Source organism: Rhinolophus sinicus, chromosome 1, assembly GCF_057876585.1.
Source record: "Rhinolophus sinicus isolate RSI-liver-muscle chromosome 1, RSI-T2T, whole genome shotgun sequence".
Classification (NCBI taxonomy): domain Eukaryota; kingdom Metazoa; phylum Chordata; class Mammalia; order Chiroptera; family Rhinolophidae; genus Rhinolophus; species Rhinolophus sinicus.
In genome coordinates, this window is record NC_142501.1 from 1,916,407 (window position 1) to 1,935,736 (window position 19,330).

Sequence of the window (19,330 nt, forward strand, 5' to 3'; positions counted from 1 at the left end):
CTGAGTGTGAAATAAAGACCATGCCTGGCTGATGTCCCAGTTTTAAAAATCAGGATTAAAAAAACAAAACCCACAATTGACATTAATATACTAGCACTTCCACCCCGTTGGAGGGTGAAGGCGGGAGGGTAGATTTCATGTAGGTTTGGGTGCAGTGGGAGAAGGCAAGTAAGAAGTCCAGAAAACATCTCTTTGTACATATTTATTTATTTCATCTTTTTTCTCCCCTGAGGAGTGAAGGGTTCACGGGGTCTGCTGACAATGGAGTCAGATGAGGAGGAGGTGGTCAGCTCTGTGAGGTCTGTGGTTTCCGTGTCATAATTGCCTCTTCTGTTGGAAAGGACCTGCCCCCTTAAGGCCTCTACGAGCTGCTCTAGTCGCTTGGCAAAGGAAGGTACTTGGGGAGGTTTAGTGGAAGGTGGGGGTGCTGGCGGGGAGGGTGGCGGGGCTGGGGGCCGGGGTCGGGGTGCAGGTGGTCGGAGGGAAGGCCGCTGAGGGGGGCCTTGGAAGTACCAAGGAGGGTTAGCAGACGGGAGTTTAGCGGGTGCTGTGGGAGCCGGGGGGGCAGGAGTGCCTAGCTGAACCCTTTGCAAGGCGTTGGACCCTATTTTGGAAGCGATCCAGTTCAAATAGGGCCAGGTAGAGGTGTAGACTCCAGGGCGCTTAGCGCGGGCACAGCCTACCCCCCAGCTGGTGACTCCTACAGTCACATAGGCGTTTCCCCCGCTGTCTCTGCACATGAGAGGCCCGCCACTGTCCCCCTGTCCAGAAGAACATAGCAGTCACTCTCGGCCTAGGCCACTGTCCCCCTGCCCAGAGGACACAGGAGTCACTGTTGGCCTGGGCCACTGTCCCCCTGCGCAGAAGGACTCAGGAGTCACTGTCGGCCTGGGCCACTGTCCCCCTGCCCAGAAGGACACCGGAGTCACTGTCGGCAGTCACATGGTTTCCTGCTGCCATAAATGCAGGTGGTTGTGGTAAGTCTGAGGTGGTGCCAACAGTGAGTCAGGATGTGAAGGGTGTGAATGGTCATGGGTCTCCTTGCAGTGAGGAGGGGAGACGAGCAAAACCATGTCCATGTATGTGGCTTTATGTGTGCACAGCAGTGTTTGTGTACAGTGGATATGAAGGTTTGTCTTCTGGGGAAGAGACGTAAACATGCTCTTCAGGGGCTGGGTGACGTGACCTCTGTGTTCGGGTGGGAGAAGGTTCTACACGTGGTGACGGTTCTGGTCGGGGTAGCTGGTGGGTGTCCCCTCCCTCCTCATCACGACTGCAGATATGGGACCAGGAAAAGGGCAGGCCCCGGGGGTGTGGAGCAGAGGGACGTGAGAAGAGGTGTTCAGCGCGGGGCCTGGGCAGTTACCTGGCAGGTGTCGACCTTGCCTTCGGGGTACCCCGCACACACGTTGGTGGAGCGAATGCGGCCGCCGTACCACTGCGTGGAGTTGCACAGGTCCAGGTCAATGAGCTCCACGCGGGCTTCCTGCAGCACAGGCGACGTCCTGTAGTCTACAGCCGGGTGATCAGGTCAGGGGCACCGCTCACGCCTGGGGAGCCCTGCCTCCTCCCGCCATGGACCCCGTGTCCTCTCGCGCTCTATTCTAGCCCCAGACCCATGAGTCAGTGGCCCCAGCCTGTCCTGTGTACCCGAGGAAATGACACCTGCCGCGTGGGGGCTGGGGCGCAGGGGTGCTGAGTGTGGGAGGACCAGCAGATGCACGAGGGTAAGGGACTGAGGGCATGGAGGGTAAGTGGGTCACATAGCTCAGCGGTGACATGCGCCATTACAGCGGGCTTTGCTGTCACTCCCTTGCGCCACAGCCACCGTCTGACTCCTTGCAGCAACCTCACCACTTAGTGCTGTCACTCCCTTTCGTCCCATCGGGAGGGTGGGGCACCACGTGCCCAAGGTCACAGTAGGGACATGGTGTGGCTTGGCCTCGGACCCGGGTTTTCCTCTCTAGACTCCAGTCCAGGGCACACCTTTCAGGCCTCACAGTCTGACTGTAAGTCACCCTCCCTGCTTGTGTCCCCTGTGAAGACTCTCCGCTCACTGTGGACAGGGTCCCTGGTTGGGCTGGCAAGTCCCCCCCCCCCATGCATCCTATCTACTCTGTCACACACTGTGTCAGGAGCCTGTGCTGCAGCTTGAGCCGTCGGCCTCACATCTGGCTTAGACAGAGCCCTGAAGCCCATCAGCTGTCCCCTCTTGGTCAGTTAGCTGGTCCCACAGACAGAAGGGTCTGGGCAGCCACGGCTACTCTGGCCCCCCAAGTGGGTGGGTGTGACACCGTCTGCAGTACAGATGGGGGCTGACAGGTCAGACCTGGTGGGGGGAGGGTCTGGAACCAGATACATACGCCAAATGGGAAGACAGGACCACATGAACCCCAGGGGGTAGGGCTGGGCACTCAGCGGGCATTTGATAAATGGCTGCTGACTGCATGTTTGCTTGGCTTTAGGGGCCCGACCCCGTTAGCCCCGCCTGTCCCTGCCACCCTAGCAGTGAGGTGTGTTCATGCACTGCCCTTGCAGTAGGAGTGATGCTGGAATCTGAAAAGAAGCCTGGGTTGTTAGCCATTAAAGTCCTTTCAGATCTGGGGCAGAGCCTACAGTCTTGAGAGCCATGGTTTCATGGTTAAGAACCAGGAGTCCTGAAACAGAGAAGCGTTTTCTCATTCCCAACACCTGGGTTTTAAACAACAAATACTGAAGAAATCTGCAGGAGCTCTAATGTCCATTGAAACAGGACCTCCTACCCTAGAATCACTTGTCCAGCCCCAGAGCACATGCGTTCCGGGAGGAGGCAGGAAAGGAAAGTCTCGAATGTGTCAGCAGTTTGGAACCTGGAGGTTTCTTTAAGACATGGCCTTGGGGGTGGGGGATGTGTTTGCCAAGAAATGATAGAAATTGCACTAAGTTTAGAGATTCTAGAACATTAGAGGTCTTGCATGGTGTCCACGACGTAGCTGGGACCTACACTCCTCCTGAGCAAAAATGGGGAGTCGTCTAGGCAGGAACCCTGACGTCAGCCTCCCAGGGACTGCAAGGGCCCCCAAAAGCAGGGGGCCGTTGTGGGGCGGGTGGGCAGAGTAGGGCAAGCCGGTGGGGGCAGGAGGACTGAACCGTGGGATGGGAGGAGTTTAGCACTGGGTCTAGCGGCCATGGCAGTCACAGACATCCATAGCTGTTGACCCTGCCAGCAGCTCAGATCAACCTCTGCGAGAAGGGAATCCCCAGGGAAGAATCCTGAAATTACTGGGTTTTGTTTACCAAAAAAGACTGAGCTTCAATCTCAAATTACTGAACTGCCTTGAACTAGGAAGCCTAAGTTTTCCGTTACCAAGGAACAGACGAGACCGAGAGCTAAGTTAATTTCGAGCATGTCTTCACATCCATTATGTGACTCGGTGAAAATTCACGCAACTGCGGTGGAAGGCTCAGAGGACAGCTCACACACAGAGGATGCTCCAACTTGGTCTTGCTCCACTGGCAACCCCTTGGTGCCAACTGCTGATTGCAGAAAGCTATGCCCACCACCTGCCCCTCTCCCAGCCTAGAGGAACCTCAAAGCAATTCAACTGGGTGGGATGGGTTGGGTGCAATGACGCCAAGCATGGGAGGGGGCAGCAGGGTTGGCCTCTGGGACCTCAAAGCCTGGAGACCATGTGATCTGGCCCTTCCACTCACATGGGGAAACAGGCCCAGAGAAGGGCAGGACTGGCCTAGAGCCACAGAACATCCGAGTGATGCGTCTCCTTTTCTAGAACGTGGCACCTGGGCTCCAGACCCCCGATACAGACACAGCCTTGACCCCATTGTAAAAATGCCAAGGTTGTCTGTACCTGCTGTTCAGCCTTCCCTTAGATGACCACACTGGTCACCAGGTGTGGCCTTGGTCAGGGAGCTCTCGCACTGTTTGTCCAGCTGCAAGAGGGGCAGTGGCAGGACCTACCTACTCATAGACTATGCTGGGCCTGAGACGCCCTTGGCCCGGCATCAACATACTGCCCTTGCAGCTCAGAGTGCACAGGGAGTGACCAGCAATGCAACCTGGAGCCCCTCCCATACTCACCGTTCTCTTTTAAGAATCCCCAGCCGGCCACCCAGCAGGTCTGGGGGACCCTGGGTGGGCCTGCCCTGAACTGGGGCAGACATCCGGGTCCGGTGACGTGCCCACAGACAACGGGGGGTGTGATCTTCATGAGCGCGATGTCATTGGCCTCTGACCCGGGGGAGTATCGCTCATGAATGATGATTTTCTCAACATATCTCTCCTGTGCAGGCGGTTTCACTGGCTTGTTGCTCCCGTACTCAACTTCCCTTGCCCCGAAAACCAGTCTCCAATCGTACACTTTCCTGTAGGCACCGAGGCCAGCTGGTCATTCTCACGGCGGGGGTGCTGCACCTAACCCCCGGTGCCCGTGACCCTCGGAGCCTGCCCGGGTGAGGTCTGGGCCAGCCGCTCACAGTCTGGGTGCCACATGGCCCCTGGAGAAGATACCCGTCTGCAGACCGCCCTCCGCGCGGCCCCACACATACTTTTTGTTCCTGAAGCAGTGGGCAGCGGTCAGCAGCCAATGGGCGTTCAGCAGGGTGCCCCCGCAGGCGTGGTACCTCCGTTTGTTGTGATAAGTGAACACCTGGAGGCTGACCATCCAGGGCCAGGCCCCATGGGCTGCAGCCTGGCCACCCACAATGCGCATGGTCCCCTGTGGGCTCTGCCTGAACCGGATCCCACAGGGGCCACTGAGGAGAGAGCAGGACACAGTCAGACTCAAACAGGCACAGCCGGGAGCAGCAGGGACATGGGCTGGTAACATGGGGCTCTGAGAAGGCAAGGAAGCCCAGAGTGTGCAGGGGGCTGAGACAAGGCAGGAAGCCGCAGGCTCCGGGAGAAGGTGGTGAGGGGACGCGATTTCCTGGGTCTTCTGGGTGTGGAGAAACTGGGGCCCTGGAAGTATGGGACATCCCTGGGCAGAGAGGGGTCTAAAAGTGGGAGTGGCGAGTGTCATGGCCTGAGGTCTTCAGGACCAATCTTGGCATGGCAGGGTTGGGGTGGACAGTGATAGGAGAGCCAGTAGCTACAGGAGGTACAGGGCCCCCAGGTATGGGGACTGCACTGAGGGCCATGGGGGAGCTACAAGTGGAGTAAAGATCCTAGAGTACAGCTGACAATGCCCTGGGGCCTTTGGGGTCGCCCACACGTTGAGGCATCTCATGTCTGTGGGAGGACGGAGACGCCTAAGAATTCAGATTTGCTGTTCAAGAGGCAGTGAGCTCGGCCACTGTCCCCATGGGCTGTGGGAGCCCTGTGAGCTAAGGGGTTTGTCTCAGGAGGAAGCCATGGACAGCTGGGGCCCTGGGGCTCTGGGCTGAGGGTGCCAGGCGCAGGGAGGGTCTGAGTTGGGGATGTGGGTCACAGGAGCCATGAGACCTGGGGGACTGCTAAGGCCCAAGCATGGCCGCCTCTAGCCCTGGACAGAGGCAGTCTGGGTGGGGGCTGTTATTCAGAAGACACCCTCCTCCGACCAAAGTGTCCCTGACACTTACTCACACATGGTGTTATCTTTGGCGACCACAGACACTGTCAAGACCAGCAGAACGGCAGTTGGCAGCATCTCGACCGCACTCCCACCCAGCCTGGCCTGGAAGCCCAGTGACCTCACAAAGCTCCATGGCCTCCTGACCAATCAGGGCAACCCCCCACCCCCACTGCCAGCAGTCAGGCCTGGCGATGACTTCCTGGCTTCATGCATACGCTCCCCTGGGGGTGGGGGCTCATATGCAGCCCCCTCCCTCTTTCCCAAGACTCCGCCATGATCATCATTCCCAGCTGCTCCTCTGAGGTCCATGCAAGTGCAGGGTCTGCCACCGTGCAAGCTGTAACCGTGGTTCCCGTTCCAACTCGTGGAGCAAAGGGCAGCTCGGTGCCTCTGGGACAAGGTGGTGCAGGGTGCCAGCGGTTAAAGGGACCGTACTCAGATCCTGAATACCACGTGGTGTTGGCATTTGGGTGCTATTAGCACACACTTCAAAGAGCCATTTTGAATGTCCCGAATTTAGGACTTCAAAGGCCACCTTCCTCGGTCCAGTGGTGAGGGTCACAGGTCTCATGTTTTCTACCTGAATGTCCAGCTCTCCTTTTTGGGAGCCAGGTATTGTCCTTCTGAGTGTCAAGAGACAGTATGTCACCTACCATAGTGTGACAAGTGCTCACCGCACATACCTGAGTATTAAAAACCTTCCTCACCCTTCAAGCGTGGGAGGCGGACACACCTCTACCTGCACGAAGGGCAATCTTGCCTCCTCTATCTGAGTGTAAGGTCTCAACTAGCCTATGTGAGTGTCACAAGGTTGCACCCCAAGTACACGATGGTCACAGGCCCCACCTCTCCTACCTGAGTGTCAGGACATGTCCTCATCCCAAGTGTGAAGGGTTTTCAGACTGTCAGCTCGTCTGGAGTCCACCTGAGTATAATCTCTGACTGAATGTCATACATACCTTCTCATCTCGTAACTTTCAGGAGGTCACATCCCCTTCAACTGAATATCTACTAGGTCTTGAGTATCAGGGAGCTGGCGTCTTCTCTCCCTCAGCATACGGACATCTCTTTTCTTCCATGTCAGGGCTGAAGGGCTCATCTCCACCCCCTGAGTGTCACTGTCACATCTTCTCTACCTGAGAGCCAGGAGGTCTCATATCCTCTACCTGCATGTCATGTGGTTACGTCTCACCTACGTGAGTGCTCTGAGGGTTCATCTGCCTCCTGACCCCAGGAAGTCTCCTGTCCCCTACTTGAGGGTAGTCTCATCTCCCTACCTGAATGTGAGGAGCTTGTATCTTCTACTCCTGAATACCACGGTCTCCTCCAAGCTGTATGTGTGCAAAGTTCTCCCTTCCTGAGAGTCCGAAGGTTTTTCCTCCCCTTCCTGAGTGACTTGAGGTCTCATCTCTCCTACCTTAGGCTCATGAAATCTCCTATCTCCTATCTGAGAGCAAGGAGGTCTTCTATGCCCTACCCTAGACTCCAATGTGTTATCTCCTCCACCTAGTGTCAGGAGATCACATCTCTTCTGATCACTTCTGGGGGTTCTAGCTCTTCTAAGTGACCGAGGGGTCTCATCTCCCCCACACTAGTGTAAGCCTGTTCCATCTCCCTTACTGGAGTGTCACAAGACCTTGTGTCAGGCATTTCCACTCTTCTCTCCAATAATCAGGACATCTCATTTTCTCTGGAGAAGAATCCAGAGGCCTCCTCTCACATACCTGACTGCCGAGAAGCGATCATTTTCTTGACCCGAGCATCCCCAGATCTACTCTCCTTGCAGGTCAGATGGTCTCATCTGTCCTATTTCTGCGCCAGAACATCTCACCTCTGTTCGCCAGCAAGTGACAAGGCCTCACCCCTAGCATGTGGCAGGATGGTTTAATGCCCTTCCTTGAGTTTTGACATGCATTATTTTCTTTTCTGCCAAGCAAGAGGATTTATTTCCCTAGATGAACTGCAATCAGGTCTTGATAACACCAACTATTGAGTGTCACAGATTTTCATCTCTGCTGCCCACATGGCAGGAGGTCTTCATCCCTTCCAAGTGTAAGGCTTTGGGGCTGACTAATGGGACCTTTTTCTTCCCATACCAGGGTGTCATGGGGATGAGGATGGGCCTTCTCCTCGAGTTTCAGGAGGCTCTTTTTCCCCTGTGCCACTGTCCAAGCCTCTCTCTGTCCCTCCTTCTATCCCTCTCACCTTCATATCACTCAGTTTCACCTGCTCTAACCGAGGGTCTGGCTTCACCAACCTGAGTATTAACAAGCTGCAGTTCGCCTGCCTCACCTGCTTTAACTGAGTGTCGAGTTGTGCTTGATCAGGTAGCCAAAAAAGACTCAGGAAATATAGTTCAAGGAATGGCAATAAGGATTCAGGCAGTGGTATTACAGTTTTGCCTATTACAGAAAGGCTGATCGAGGTGTTTCTACAGGATTTTGATGGGCAGATAATTGATATCGTGTTTAGATCCATGGGAATCATTTAACAGAATGATGTAACCATTTATTTGAGATGTTAATATGTACAATTTTCTTGCAATCACAACTTTGCAAATATTTAAACATATGATGAGAATGTTGGCTATAGACCTCAAAATATAAAGCAGTACCTAGTTTTTCAAAACATTTATGGTTATGCAAAAATACAGTTAGAAGGCCCAGCATCTAGATTCTAGAATACGATGGTTGGACTCTGCAAAGTAGCCCCCAATTCTGATTCTAGAAGATGCTGCCCCCGGCCACAGTAATGGATGGAGATTGGCACGTGGACCTCGCAGCTTAACTTTGTCATCAAACCTAATGGAAGCAGCAAACATCTCCACACTGTTCCAAGAGTGAGGGCAGGAGACAGAAAGGAAAGTCAGAACTCCCAAGCCAGAGGCTGGGGTCCTAGTTGGCACAGCCGGTGGGGCGCCCACCCCGCACGTGCCCCTCCAGCAGCCACCGTCCTTTCTCACCCTGGTCCCTAACCCCTTCTGGTTCCCACCTGTCCCTATGTCGCCTCTCCCATTGCTGTCACTGCCACCCCACCCCACTCTCTAGCATGGCCCTCTGCAGAGCCAGGTCTGTGCAAAGGCCCCACCCCGAGTTGTCCACAAGACCTTGGGATGACGTGGTGAGGGAGGGGGCAGCCTCTGCTCCAGGTTGCTCAGACAGTATTGGAGGGTTGCTTAGGGCCTCTGAGAGGGTAAAGCTGGAGTATTCTGAGGTCGTGAAGACACCAGAGGGGCAAGGGACATCTAGACCTGAGTGACAATGCCTTTGCCTGAGGCATCTGTGGGCTGCAGCTCAGTGGGTCCTGAACTTGCAGCTGTGTTTGCTCTGCCATTTCTCCATGTCCTCTCACAAGTTTCTCCGGTCCAGACCTTGAAGGTTCCAACTTGTCTCCAGAGGCATGGGGGTGGCTTCTGACCTGTGCGAATTGCATCTTCTACCACCCCCACCTGAACTCCCCTGGGAGCCAGAGTGGGTCACGCCATCTCCATGGCGGGCGAGCCACCAGGCTTGTGCTTCCTTTTCTGCACGTGGTCCCAGTCCCAGAGACCCAGGGCTCCGTGTGCAGCTCACAGGGACACGAAGCCATCTAATGCCACAGTGCTCGGGCCCAGAGAAAGTCAGGGTCCCACCTCTGTCCCCTGATCGGACCCTCCCAAGGCCCCACTCCTTGACTTCCTTCATAGTCACTTCTGTATGATGACCCGTTTCTAGCTTGACAATGAAACATGTTGAAAATTTGAAACTGCAGGGCTTTCTAGACAGACTGGGAGGCTCTCGAGGTCCCACTGCCAAGTGGTCACTGTCCCAGCTTCACAAAGGCCTTTGCCGCTTTCTACCAGGCCATCCAGACCTCCAGGTGCTCCCTCAAAGCGCCCCTGCCTCTCCACCTCCTCTGGATGAAGCCACCTGAGTCCACCCTCTCCTTCCCACTGACTCTTCCCATTCCCTCTGAGATCTGCACGCCATCCTGGGGCGTCGCCCACTGGCCTCACCCCTGGCCCTGCGACAACCTGAGTCAAGGTCTGCATTCCTCACTGTCCCACTCACACCGCATCCTGACCCAGTGTGGCCAAGCTCTGCCTCCACTGCCTCTCTGAAATCCCTCAGGGGACTGGCGCCCGACTCATCTGACATCGCACACCTACAGCCTCAAGCCCTCTGTCGGCCCTGGGCTCAGCCATCGCTACCCTGTCACACGTCCATCTGGGTCTCCTTTGCCCACCCAGAGGGCAAGTGTCCACCCTCTCACCTCACTGTTCATCCTCCTTCCACTCACCGAGGCACCTCTGCCCTGGGGGCTTGCCAACAACCACCAGGGGCCACACAGGACTTGCCACATCACTGGCCAGTGTCAGCTGGCTGCCCACGTGATGGTCAGCTCAAGGAGAAGTAAGGCGCGAACATGGGCGGCAGCCTTCGGGTCAGCACAGCAGGGACAGGCATGAGAGGCTCAAAGACAGGAGCAGCAGAATTTAGAAACAAGTGGGCACTGGGAGGAAATAGGGACAGGGGTCAGAGGACGACCGGACTTCTGGCGAGTGAGCTGGGCACATGGCGGAGGCCCAGCAGGACTCGGGGCCAAGGAGACGCCAGGCGCGTGGGCACGGAGCTCAGCAAAGAGACCGCATCACACAGGGGTCTGCATCGCCAGTGCATGGGGCTGAATGCTTCAGTCAAGGCTGAGGGTTGTGACCTGGCTAAGGGACAGCAATTTGGGCTCCCGATGTCTCCTCAAGCAGGCAACTGACAAAGTTTCATTTCTTATAAATTTATTACATAATAATATTATAATAATTATTATCAATAATAATAATATAAGAAACATAGATCTCTGTGGGGTGTATCACAACGTCAGGGTCAGGAGGCCTCAGGGCTGGAGCAGGGGTGAAATTCCCCGGATGGAACTCCATACAAAAGGAGGGGTGAAGCGGAACTGACCCTGTAAAGTTAAAAACCCAAATTGAACGGAACCAAAAACCCACAGGTGAGTGTGAGACTGAGTGTGTATGTGGCAGTCTGTTACAGTGACTGCTGCTGTGTGTGTGACCTGGTCTGTTAGTGAAAGGGTTACTGGGTGTGACTCTGCCCAGGGAATGGGGCCATGGGCCGGGACGGGGTGGGCGGGCACAGACCGGCGTGCCAGGCCCCTGGGCTGTGAAAACTTCTCTTTTCTGGTTTTTTTTTATTTTTTATTAAAAAAAGCTAGAAATATAAACAGAAACTTGTGAGTGACGTGGATGGAGCTTAGTCCAGACTCCAAACCCTAGGTTTAAAATGTCCCAGAGCCCCCCACCCCACAGGTCATTGCTGAGCGTGAGGAGTCACAGTACGGGGGGTTGGGGGGTCCTCGGGGTCTTCGCTTCTCCCCAGGGCTTGTGGTGGCTTGACTCCAGGGGTCTCCCTAGGACCCCCCAGAAGCCTGAAGGGGGCACTGCCTCCACAGCCGCACGGGCCTCCCCAACAGCAGGGCTTCACCAGGGAAGCCAGCTGCGGCTGGGCTTGGCTCTGGGCAGACGGCAGGTCCCAGGGTGAGGGATGGCGTCACTTTCTTTGGAGTGGAGACAGGTGCTTTCACAGGCACGCACCCTGAGCACACTTGCGAAGCCCCCCACTAGTCCAGAGGGGCCCTCAGGACCGCTCCCCACTCAGGCACACGCAGGGCTCCGATGCACTCAGGCACACCCAGAGTTTCACACACTCGCACATGTGCACACACACAGGGCGGGGGGGGGGGGGGGGCACAGGAGACTTTGGGGTCTGAGGCAGAGAGGCGTCTCTGCTGTAGTTGCCCAACAGTGTGGGAAGGAGGCTAGACCTCTCTTGGGGAGGGGACCCGTGAGGGAGATGGCTGGGGGCGGGTGCCAGGGCCCTGCCCCACCCAGGGCAACGGTCTCCCAGGCCACCTGACAGAGCTAGTAGCCAGCAGGACTCGCTGCCTGCCGCCCCTCCTCCACGCAGCACCTGAAGGGTGGTGGGCTCACTATAACAAAGCGAGGGGGGAAGGCGGAGCCAGGGCCCCAGGGCGGGCTACTAGGACCCTGGCCAACCCCAGACCAGCTGGAGCGTCCCCCGCCCCATGTGGGGTGGCAGTGGCAGTAAGGGGCCAGAGATGGAAGACTGGGCAGCCACAGTGGGACCAGTAAGAGGCTGGAGGGGAGGGGAGGGGACGCTATTAAGGACAGAGATATTTGTTCCTTTTCTCGTTCCGAATATAGAGTGGATTAAAATATGCAAAACAGGGGGCTCCTTGGCCCCCAACCGAGAACCCCAATGTCTCCCCCCACCCCCCAGTCACCAAGGAGTGTCCTGACCTTGCATGCTGGACTAGGTCCCCCCTCTGGGACAGTAGCCACCAGGAGCTGTGCGGGAGATGGCCGGCCGGAGCACCCCACGCCCCACCCCTCTCGCTCCAGCCTCTGGCCCGCGCCCTTCCTGGCCGAGTGCTGGGGGGCTCGCCGGCCGGGGAGGGCACTAAGCAATGTACAGGGCAAGTCTCCGAGCGACAGCAAACAGGACGGTTCATGCAACATTCCTGGCCCGGGCGCCGTGGTGGGGCAGGCCGAGCCCGCGGCCCGGGGGGTGGGGTGGGGGCCCTGCCGGCAGGGCGGCCGGGGCGTGGGTGAAAGTGGGGCGTCAGCTGCCGTCCAGCTGCCGGAGCGCGCGCTCGATGTTCATGCGGTGGCCCACGCGCGTGACGCCCAGCTCCACGAAGTCGTCCTTGGTGAGTGCCGGCAGGTGCGCGCCCTCGATCTCGTGGTCCTCGAAGCGGTCGCGGTGCTCGCCCAAATGGATGCTCTCCAGCCAGTCGCCCACGTCGAACTTGCTCCAGAGCTGCAGCGGCTTTTGCTGGAAGGGCCGGCGCGGGCCGGGGGCCCCGGGGCTGGGGCCGGAGGCTGGCGAGGGCAGCGGCGACGGCGAGGGCGAGCGGCTGCGTGCGCTCACGCTCCGCACCACAAAGCGCACTTCCTTGGGCTCATGCGGGATGGAGAGACTGGACGACTTGAGGATGGTGGGAGGCGTGAGGCCGAAGGGCCGGCCCGCGCCTCCCGCGCCCGCCCCCAGCCCCTCCACCCGCTCCAGCGACGCGGGCTTCACCGGGCTCGGGGCGCGCCGCGCCACGGGGTAGCGGCCGCCGGGCCGCACCGGGTAGGAGGCCCCGCCGCCCGGGCCCCCAGGGCTGCGCTGCGCTGAGATGGAGCTCAGCTCACCGAGGCTGCTGAAGAGCCTGCGGAGGGAGAGGGGTCAAGGCCAGGTGAGGGGCGCCAGGCGAGGTGGGGGCGCGAGGAGGGGAGCCGTGCCCGCGGCCAGGAGGACGCTTGGGGGCTGGGCTGTAGGGTAGCCTTAGGGCCAGAAGAAGAAGAAGGGTGGGACTCCATGGTTACACCCGCCATTTTGCTTGGTGCCCAGGTCTGAACCAGTGCCCTGCTGAGGGGGATCCCTAGACTGGATGGAATGAGAAATAAAACCCGCAGCTCCCCTCTCTCCGCAGGACCCTCCTCTCTATGTGGGCGCCAAGACCAGCACGCCAGAGGAAAGAAGGCCTCTCACTGCAACGGGCTGACTCCCCATTCCTGACAGCCAAGGACGCTGACTCTGGTCACTGCCCCATCCACCGAACCCTGGAGGGAAAGACTGGCAGGTCCCCCAGCACTGTGCACACACAGCTCTGCTCTCAGGGAAGCCTGGCCTGGCTCAGGGGTGGCTGGGCCATGTGAAGGCTGATGGCAGCACAAGACTGAACAAGCTCATGACATCAGGGACAGACGCCAGGGGTGTTCATGCCCCACAGAGCAGCAGCACGCGCAGGACAGGTGTGAGATGGTGACACACCCATGACACTCGGCCTCCCTGCACAGGACAGCACAGCAGCAAAGCACCCACACGTGCCACAGACATGTGGCAGCAGTGGCAGGAGCCTGCTCATGATGGACACAGCAGCACGTGTGTGCACACATGCGCACACACGTGCACAGATGGTGCCTCACTGCCCAACATTACCTAACAGGACCACAGACCTCCAGTCCCTCGCCTGCCTGGGTGACCCCTCGCTCCCCAGAGAGCCCACTGTGATACCCTACCCCAACCCCTACTGTGGCCAAGAGAAGCCTCAGGAGACTGCCAGTGTCACTGAAGCTCCACGAAGCCAGCAGAGTGGACAGCCAAGTGGCGGGTGCCAGACAGTGAGAGGAGTGGGGTGGGCACACTCACTTACACAGCCAGCATTCAGGGTGACCATGCAGCCACATGCAAGTGGGCGGAAGGGAGCAGTGGCACCCGAGCAGCCACAGCCATGGCCACGGGAAGGGCCAGGTGCTGGGAGCCCTCACTGGCCGCCCGTTACAGCCAGATGTGCTGGGCTCAGGTGTGCTGGGCCCAGGCGTGATGGCAGGGAGCCACTCTGGAGCTGCTGGGGGTGGGGGTGGGGGTGCAGGCCAGGCTTGGGCAGACTTGGGTGGGCTCCTGGTTTGCCCAGGTGATCTGTCCTCTAGTGTGTGAAAGGCAGCCCACAGTGGTGCCACCACAGGCTTTACCTGGAACGCTCTGTGGCAAGTGCTCAGCAGACACCTGGTGTCTGGGGGTATGTCATGTCCCCTTACACTCTGCTGTTTGGCCTCCCTCCCTGCCTTGGGTGCACCCCCACTCAGGGGCTGCCCTCAGCATCCTCCTTCGCACCCTCGAAGCAGCTGTGCTTGGTGTCCCACCTGTGCAGGGGCAGCCCCTCCCACTCGATGTGCCCACCGCCCTCCACTGGCCCTCCCTTCAGCCTCTCCCTGCTGTTCCCTCCCAATGGCTCAAACCCAGAGCAGAGCCTCTTGAAGAGGCCAGTGCAGAGGGGCTCCCAGGACACCTGGCGTGGGCCCACGTTGACAGACACCGAGCGGAGGACCCTCCCTGCTCCACCCACATGGTCTCCGAGCCACCAGGGGCCAGTGGTGAGTGCAGCGGAGGACCATCAAGAGTGTTTGGCGGTGGGCCGGCCCGGTGGCTCAGGCGGTTAGAGCTCCGTGCTCCTAACTCCGAAGGCTGCCGGTTCGATTCCCACATGGGCCAGTGGGCTCTCAACCACAAGGTTGCCAGTTCAATTCCTCGAGTCCCGCAAGGGATGGTGGGCTCTGCCCCCTGCAACTAAGATTGAACATGGCACCTCGAGCTGAGCTGCCTCCCGGATGGCTCAGTTGGTTGGAGCCTGTCCTCTCAACCACATGGTTGCCGGTTCGACTCCCACAAGGGATGGTGGGCTGTGCCCCCTGCAACTAGCAACGGCAACTGGACCTGGAGCTGAGCTGCGCCCTCCACAACTAAGACTGAAAGAACAACAACTTGAAGCTGAACAGAAACCCCCACAACTAAGATTGAAAGGACAACAATTTGACCATTGTTCCCCAATAAAGTCCTGTTCCCCTTCCCCAATAAAATCTTTAAAAAAAAAAAAAAAAAAAAAAGAGTGTTTGGCGGTTGCTAGGGAGGCTGAGGACTGGGGCCTGTGGGACTGGCCCCTGCCAACCCCTCACACCACGACCCCAGCCTGGGGCCTGCATCTGGCCCCACCCTGAAGACCAACGTTCAGTGTAGCCCTTTCAGGTGTACCTGGAGCCTCCGCTGTGACAGAAGCACACTGACAAGCTGGCAGGACCACAGCCACACCGTGACAGTGGGGGCTTGGCCTGAGCCCAGGGTCTGGGCAGCTCTCATGCGTGGCAAGGTGAGCTGGAGGCCTGGCGTGAGGGGCTGGTGCCAGGAGGTGCTACGAGTGAGGCACTGAGGGGCCACTTTCCCCTTGGCTAGGAGACCGGGGACAGTCACACGCCTAAGGTTTTCCAAAGTAGGTGAGAGATGGCCTAGCAGAAGAGCCAAAGGAATGGCCCAGGGCACAGCAGGGAGGAGCGGGAGCATCTCGTGGCCCAGGTATCTGCCCTTCTCTGTCTTCCTCTTGTGGAACGGGACTGCCCCATCGTCCACTGCTGCTCTCAGCTTTCTGACTGCCTCCCCAACCATGGTATGGCCACGTCACAGTACCTGTCAGCCTGTGAAAGGGCTTCTGGGCCACCACCAGCTAACACCTCACAGGCACCAACATCCTGCGGCCTCCAGAAGCCTTCTTCCTTGTGGCAGAGCAAGGCCTGGCCCCCACCAATGTCTGACTCTCGTACTGTCTCGCTTGCTCCTCAGTCCTTGGCCATAGGGTCTGGTCTCGTCCCCTGCCCCCAGCTGACAAGGCCGTCAGCAGGACCCCTTGCTGGCCTGTCCACCTGTCTCCCTTTAAGGTGCCCTCTCCTCTAACCCTTCCTTCCCACATGGGAAGCTCCCCTCTTAGTTCACACTCTCCTGGGCCTTGTCATCCACTCCCACAGTTCACGATGGCCGAGGTGCCCAATGCCACATATGAGGCCCAGCCAGTGTCTCCTGAGTTGTTACAGGGTCTGAAAACATGCTTTCCCTTCCACAGCCCTTCCCCTCCCAGGGTCCTGGGATCCACCGTCAGCATTTCCACATTTTCGCACCTGTGACTGACAGGTCACCAGCTCCCAGCACTAACCCAGGCCCTGCTCCTCAGCCCGCAGCCATCTTTGGACCCAGACCCTTAAAGTGTCACTCAGGACCTGTCACCTCACTTCCTCACCATTTTCCTTGACCCCTGGTACCTAACACAAAGCCAAGAACACAGACTGCCCTGCAAAAATGTCATTAAACAAAAATAATGTGACATGTCACTCCCAGACTTGACTACTTGTTGGCCCCCTAATACCAATGGGCAAGAAAAGTCCAGCCTCTGGCCCTGGCCTCTGCCTGGGCACTCACGCGGGTGCCTGAGGTGCAGGCCCAGGCCTTGGGTCACCTGAGAACAGAGTCCTCTGCAGGAGACAGGAAGGAGGCGCAGGCTCGTGGGTGCCACAGCGACCTCCGGTGGTGGCGGCTTGCTTCTCACTTCCCTCTGCCGGGCCCAAGCTTGGTGTGCTGCGAACCTCCCTACATCCCCTCTGCGGCCCCCTCCTGCTCCCAGGCAGAGTTCAGGGCTCCTGAAACCCTGGTCACATTTCCTGGGGGTACACCACGTGTCCCCAACTTCATGTGACCTGCAAGGGCAAGGCACATCCTGGCCTGGTGCACCATCCCAGCCACACACAGTAGGGTCAGTCCAGGTTTCTGAGGTCCTGGCCCCACTGGCCTTGAGGTGCCTGTGGTCACAGGGGCTTTCTCCAGGTCCCTGACAAGCATGTGAGCAGGACAAGGCCCACACAGGTTACCAGGTTTCTGCAGTGTCGTTGGGGCTTCTGTGACAGACGAACTAGTGAAGCTGCCTGAGATCCAGAAGGTGAGAGACCGCAAAGGCCAAGACACCCAGGCACTGAGAAGTATGGCAGGAAGAAATAGCTGCACCTGTGTGTTTCCAAAGCTACTTCCTCTGACCCTTTCCCCATAAAACCGCAGGTGACAGACCGTAAAACTGAGTGGCACACTGACCTCAGGCCACAACCATGGGGCCTGGAAGACAAATGGAACTCAGAGCAGATGGGTAGTCTGGGGTCAATGTTCCAAAAAGCCAAAGGCCCTGGACCTTGCACCCCCAAACCAAAGAAGGCACCCGTACAGATGAGCTGTCAGTTCCACAAGTCACTGAGCTTCAAATATGTGACATACGGGCAGGTCTACTTGCCCAGAAAGACCTCAGGCAGCAGAGCACATGTGGCTGGAGGACACCAGGGCCTGGGCTAAGCCATTAGTGGGGAAGGTGGGCGGACAGGGGCGGGTCTCGGAGGATCAAAGGAACACATGGGGACCAGGGACAAGGTGCAGAGGTGTGACGCTCCAAGTGGCCGTGGCAACTGCCCTGGGGTCTCTGCCAGGAACAGTGCTAGGAAGGAAACTGTCTCGAAAAAGCAGCAGCAGCAGCACTGCCGTCCCCGAATGAGAGATTAGTGCCCGGCTCTGGCCACCAAGGCCCCAGGGATGGCTGACCCAGTAGCACAGCCCTGCTCAGCTCCCGCCTGAGGGCAGTGGGCCCCCCAGAGGGCCGAGGTTTCTCCCAGGTCTGAGGGAGGGAGGACGGAAGTGTGAGCAGCAGCAGAAGGAAACGAGCAGAGGGAACGGCAGCCAGAGAACTCGGCTCACATAGTGATCTCACAACACGCGTGCACGTTACACACGCCTGGTAAGTGTCAGTCTACAGAAGGAGCACGTCTGTGTGAGGGTGTCACTGTGCACAAACCCAGAGTCTGTCACCAGAAGGGGTTAAGGACAGAGGCTCCAGATGACAGTGGGCAGAGAGAGGACAGAGAGCTGGGCTTGGGGTCAGACAGACGCCACCACTTCTTGGACGCAGCGGATCTCGGTAGACGACAGGACTGTGCAGCTAACAGAATGGGTGTGGGGATGTGAGGATGAAGGGGCTGACAGGACAGCCTCGTGTAGGCTCCAGCACAAGGACGCTCTAACATAACCTAGGGGCCGCTGAGGGCCTGGGCGCGCACGGCGGCAAAGACGGCACTCGCTCCGGCAGTGCGCCCACCGTGCGGCAGCTGTGCACAATGCGTGTGACCCTCATCGGGCACAGGGAGGAACAAGCGGCTTGTCCAAGATCACAGAGCTCAAAGGCCCCAGTTCTGCTGAGGGCAGAAACCCAGGGCCATCTGACCCCAAGCCAATCAGGGAATGAAGTGAGTTGCCCACCTTGGTGCGGCCGTGTCACAAGGGACATCTGTTCTAGGCTGTCCAGCACCTGGCACCTCTGGTCACAGCACCCAATTTTCCTTGGAGATTCACTGGGGGGGCTGACCCCATGCCTGGTGCCTGCAAGTGACCCAGACCTGGCCAATGACAGCCCTGTCGCCCTGACCACAGTGACCAGTTCAGGGGAAAGCAGGGGACCACATGAAGCCAATCAGACGCTGGAATTTTGCAGGAACGACTTGGTGAGAGAGGCTTGCTTTCCAGTGGGATGCGAAGGCCTTGCCCTTCCCGACCCTATGTCCAAGAAAGAGAACAGGCACAGGGTCCTGGCACGACCCAGAGCCAGGGGACAAGACCTCCTCAGCCTGACAAAGGAGGGATGCTGAAGATGACAGCACAAGGGTGTCCAGACAGGGGCGTGCTGGAAGATGCCTGCTCAGTAATCAGCTCCACCGGCTCAGGGACTGCCCCAGCCATCCCATGGAGCCAGCAGAGCGAGTGCCAAGATTTGGGCTCACCTGAGCCTGACTATGGGGGCTCCACACCCAGTGACCCTGAACGTGTGACTGTCCTGTGGCATTTGTCCTGAGCCGCCTCCCTAGGCCTCAAATCACAAAAGACAGCACTTGCACTGAGCGTCATTCTTTCGTCCGTTTAGCAAACGTTTATTGAGGGTCTGCACTGTGCCAGGTGTTGTGCTACCCACATTAAATGGCTTTAATTTTCACCAGGACCAAGGGGCACAGAGGAACAGAGGGCTGGTGGGGGGAGAAGCAGAGAGGATGGGGGCTGGCTGAGGCTGGATCCAGGAACACCCCCCCCCCCCCCCGGGGTCTGGTCCTGCAGAGGCCTGGGACCCAGATAGCTCATCCCAACTGGACACCACTTGTCACACCCAGTAATTTCCACTCTAAGGGCTCTTTCAACACTGGGAAGAGAGCTTTCAAACTCAACTGGGAGTTGGAAGAGGCAAAAAGGGTCAAGGGCCGCAGAATAAGCCCTTGGATGACAGCTGGAGGGCCGCACTCCTAGGCCACTCAAGGGGTACTGGGAGCTTCCCTAGCCCCCACTTATCTTTTGAGTCCTTAACTGGAAGAAAGTAGACCAGAG

The 19,330-nt window shown here is 58.1% G+C and overlaps 2 protein-coding genes across 3 annotated transcripts in view; both read right to left on the reverse strand.

Annotated features, from left to right (window-relative positions):
• Nucleotides 1-5,765, reverse strand: ACR (acrosin). Its single transcript, XM_088795060.1, has 5 exons — nt 5,557-5,765; nt 4,546-4,752; nt 4,079-4,362; nt 1,367-1,512; nt 1-761 (listed from the first exon to the last, which is right to left on the reverse strand). Exons 1-5 carry the CDS (start codon nt 5,622-5,624, stop codon nt 207-209), a joined length of 1,260 nt encoding a protein of 419 aa, XP_088651186.1. The 5' UTR covers nt 5,625-5,765; the 3' UTR covers nt 1-206.
• A 4,538-nt stretch (nt 5,766-10,303) lies between these two features.
• Nucleotides 10,304-19,330, reverse strand: part of SHANK3 (SH3 and multiple ankyrin repeat domains 3) — a 47,006-nt gene continuing 37,979 nt past the window's right edge. For both annotated transcript variants that reach the window (XM_074326677.2, XM_074326676.2), the window contains one exon: nt 10,304-12,776. In XM_074326677.2, the coding sequence (XP_074182778.2) occupies nt 12,185-12,776 (592 nt within the window). In that variant the 3' untranslated portion in view covers nt 10,304-12,184. The remainder of the gene's footprint in view (nt 12,777-19,330) is intronic.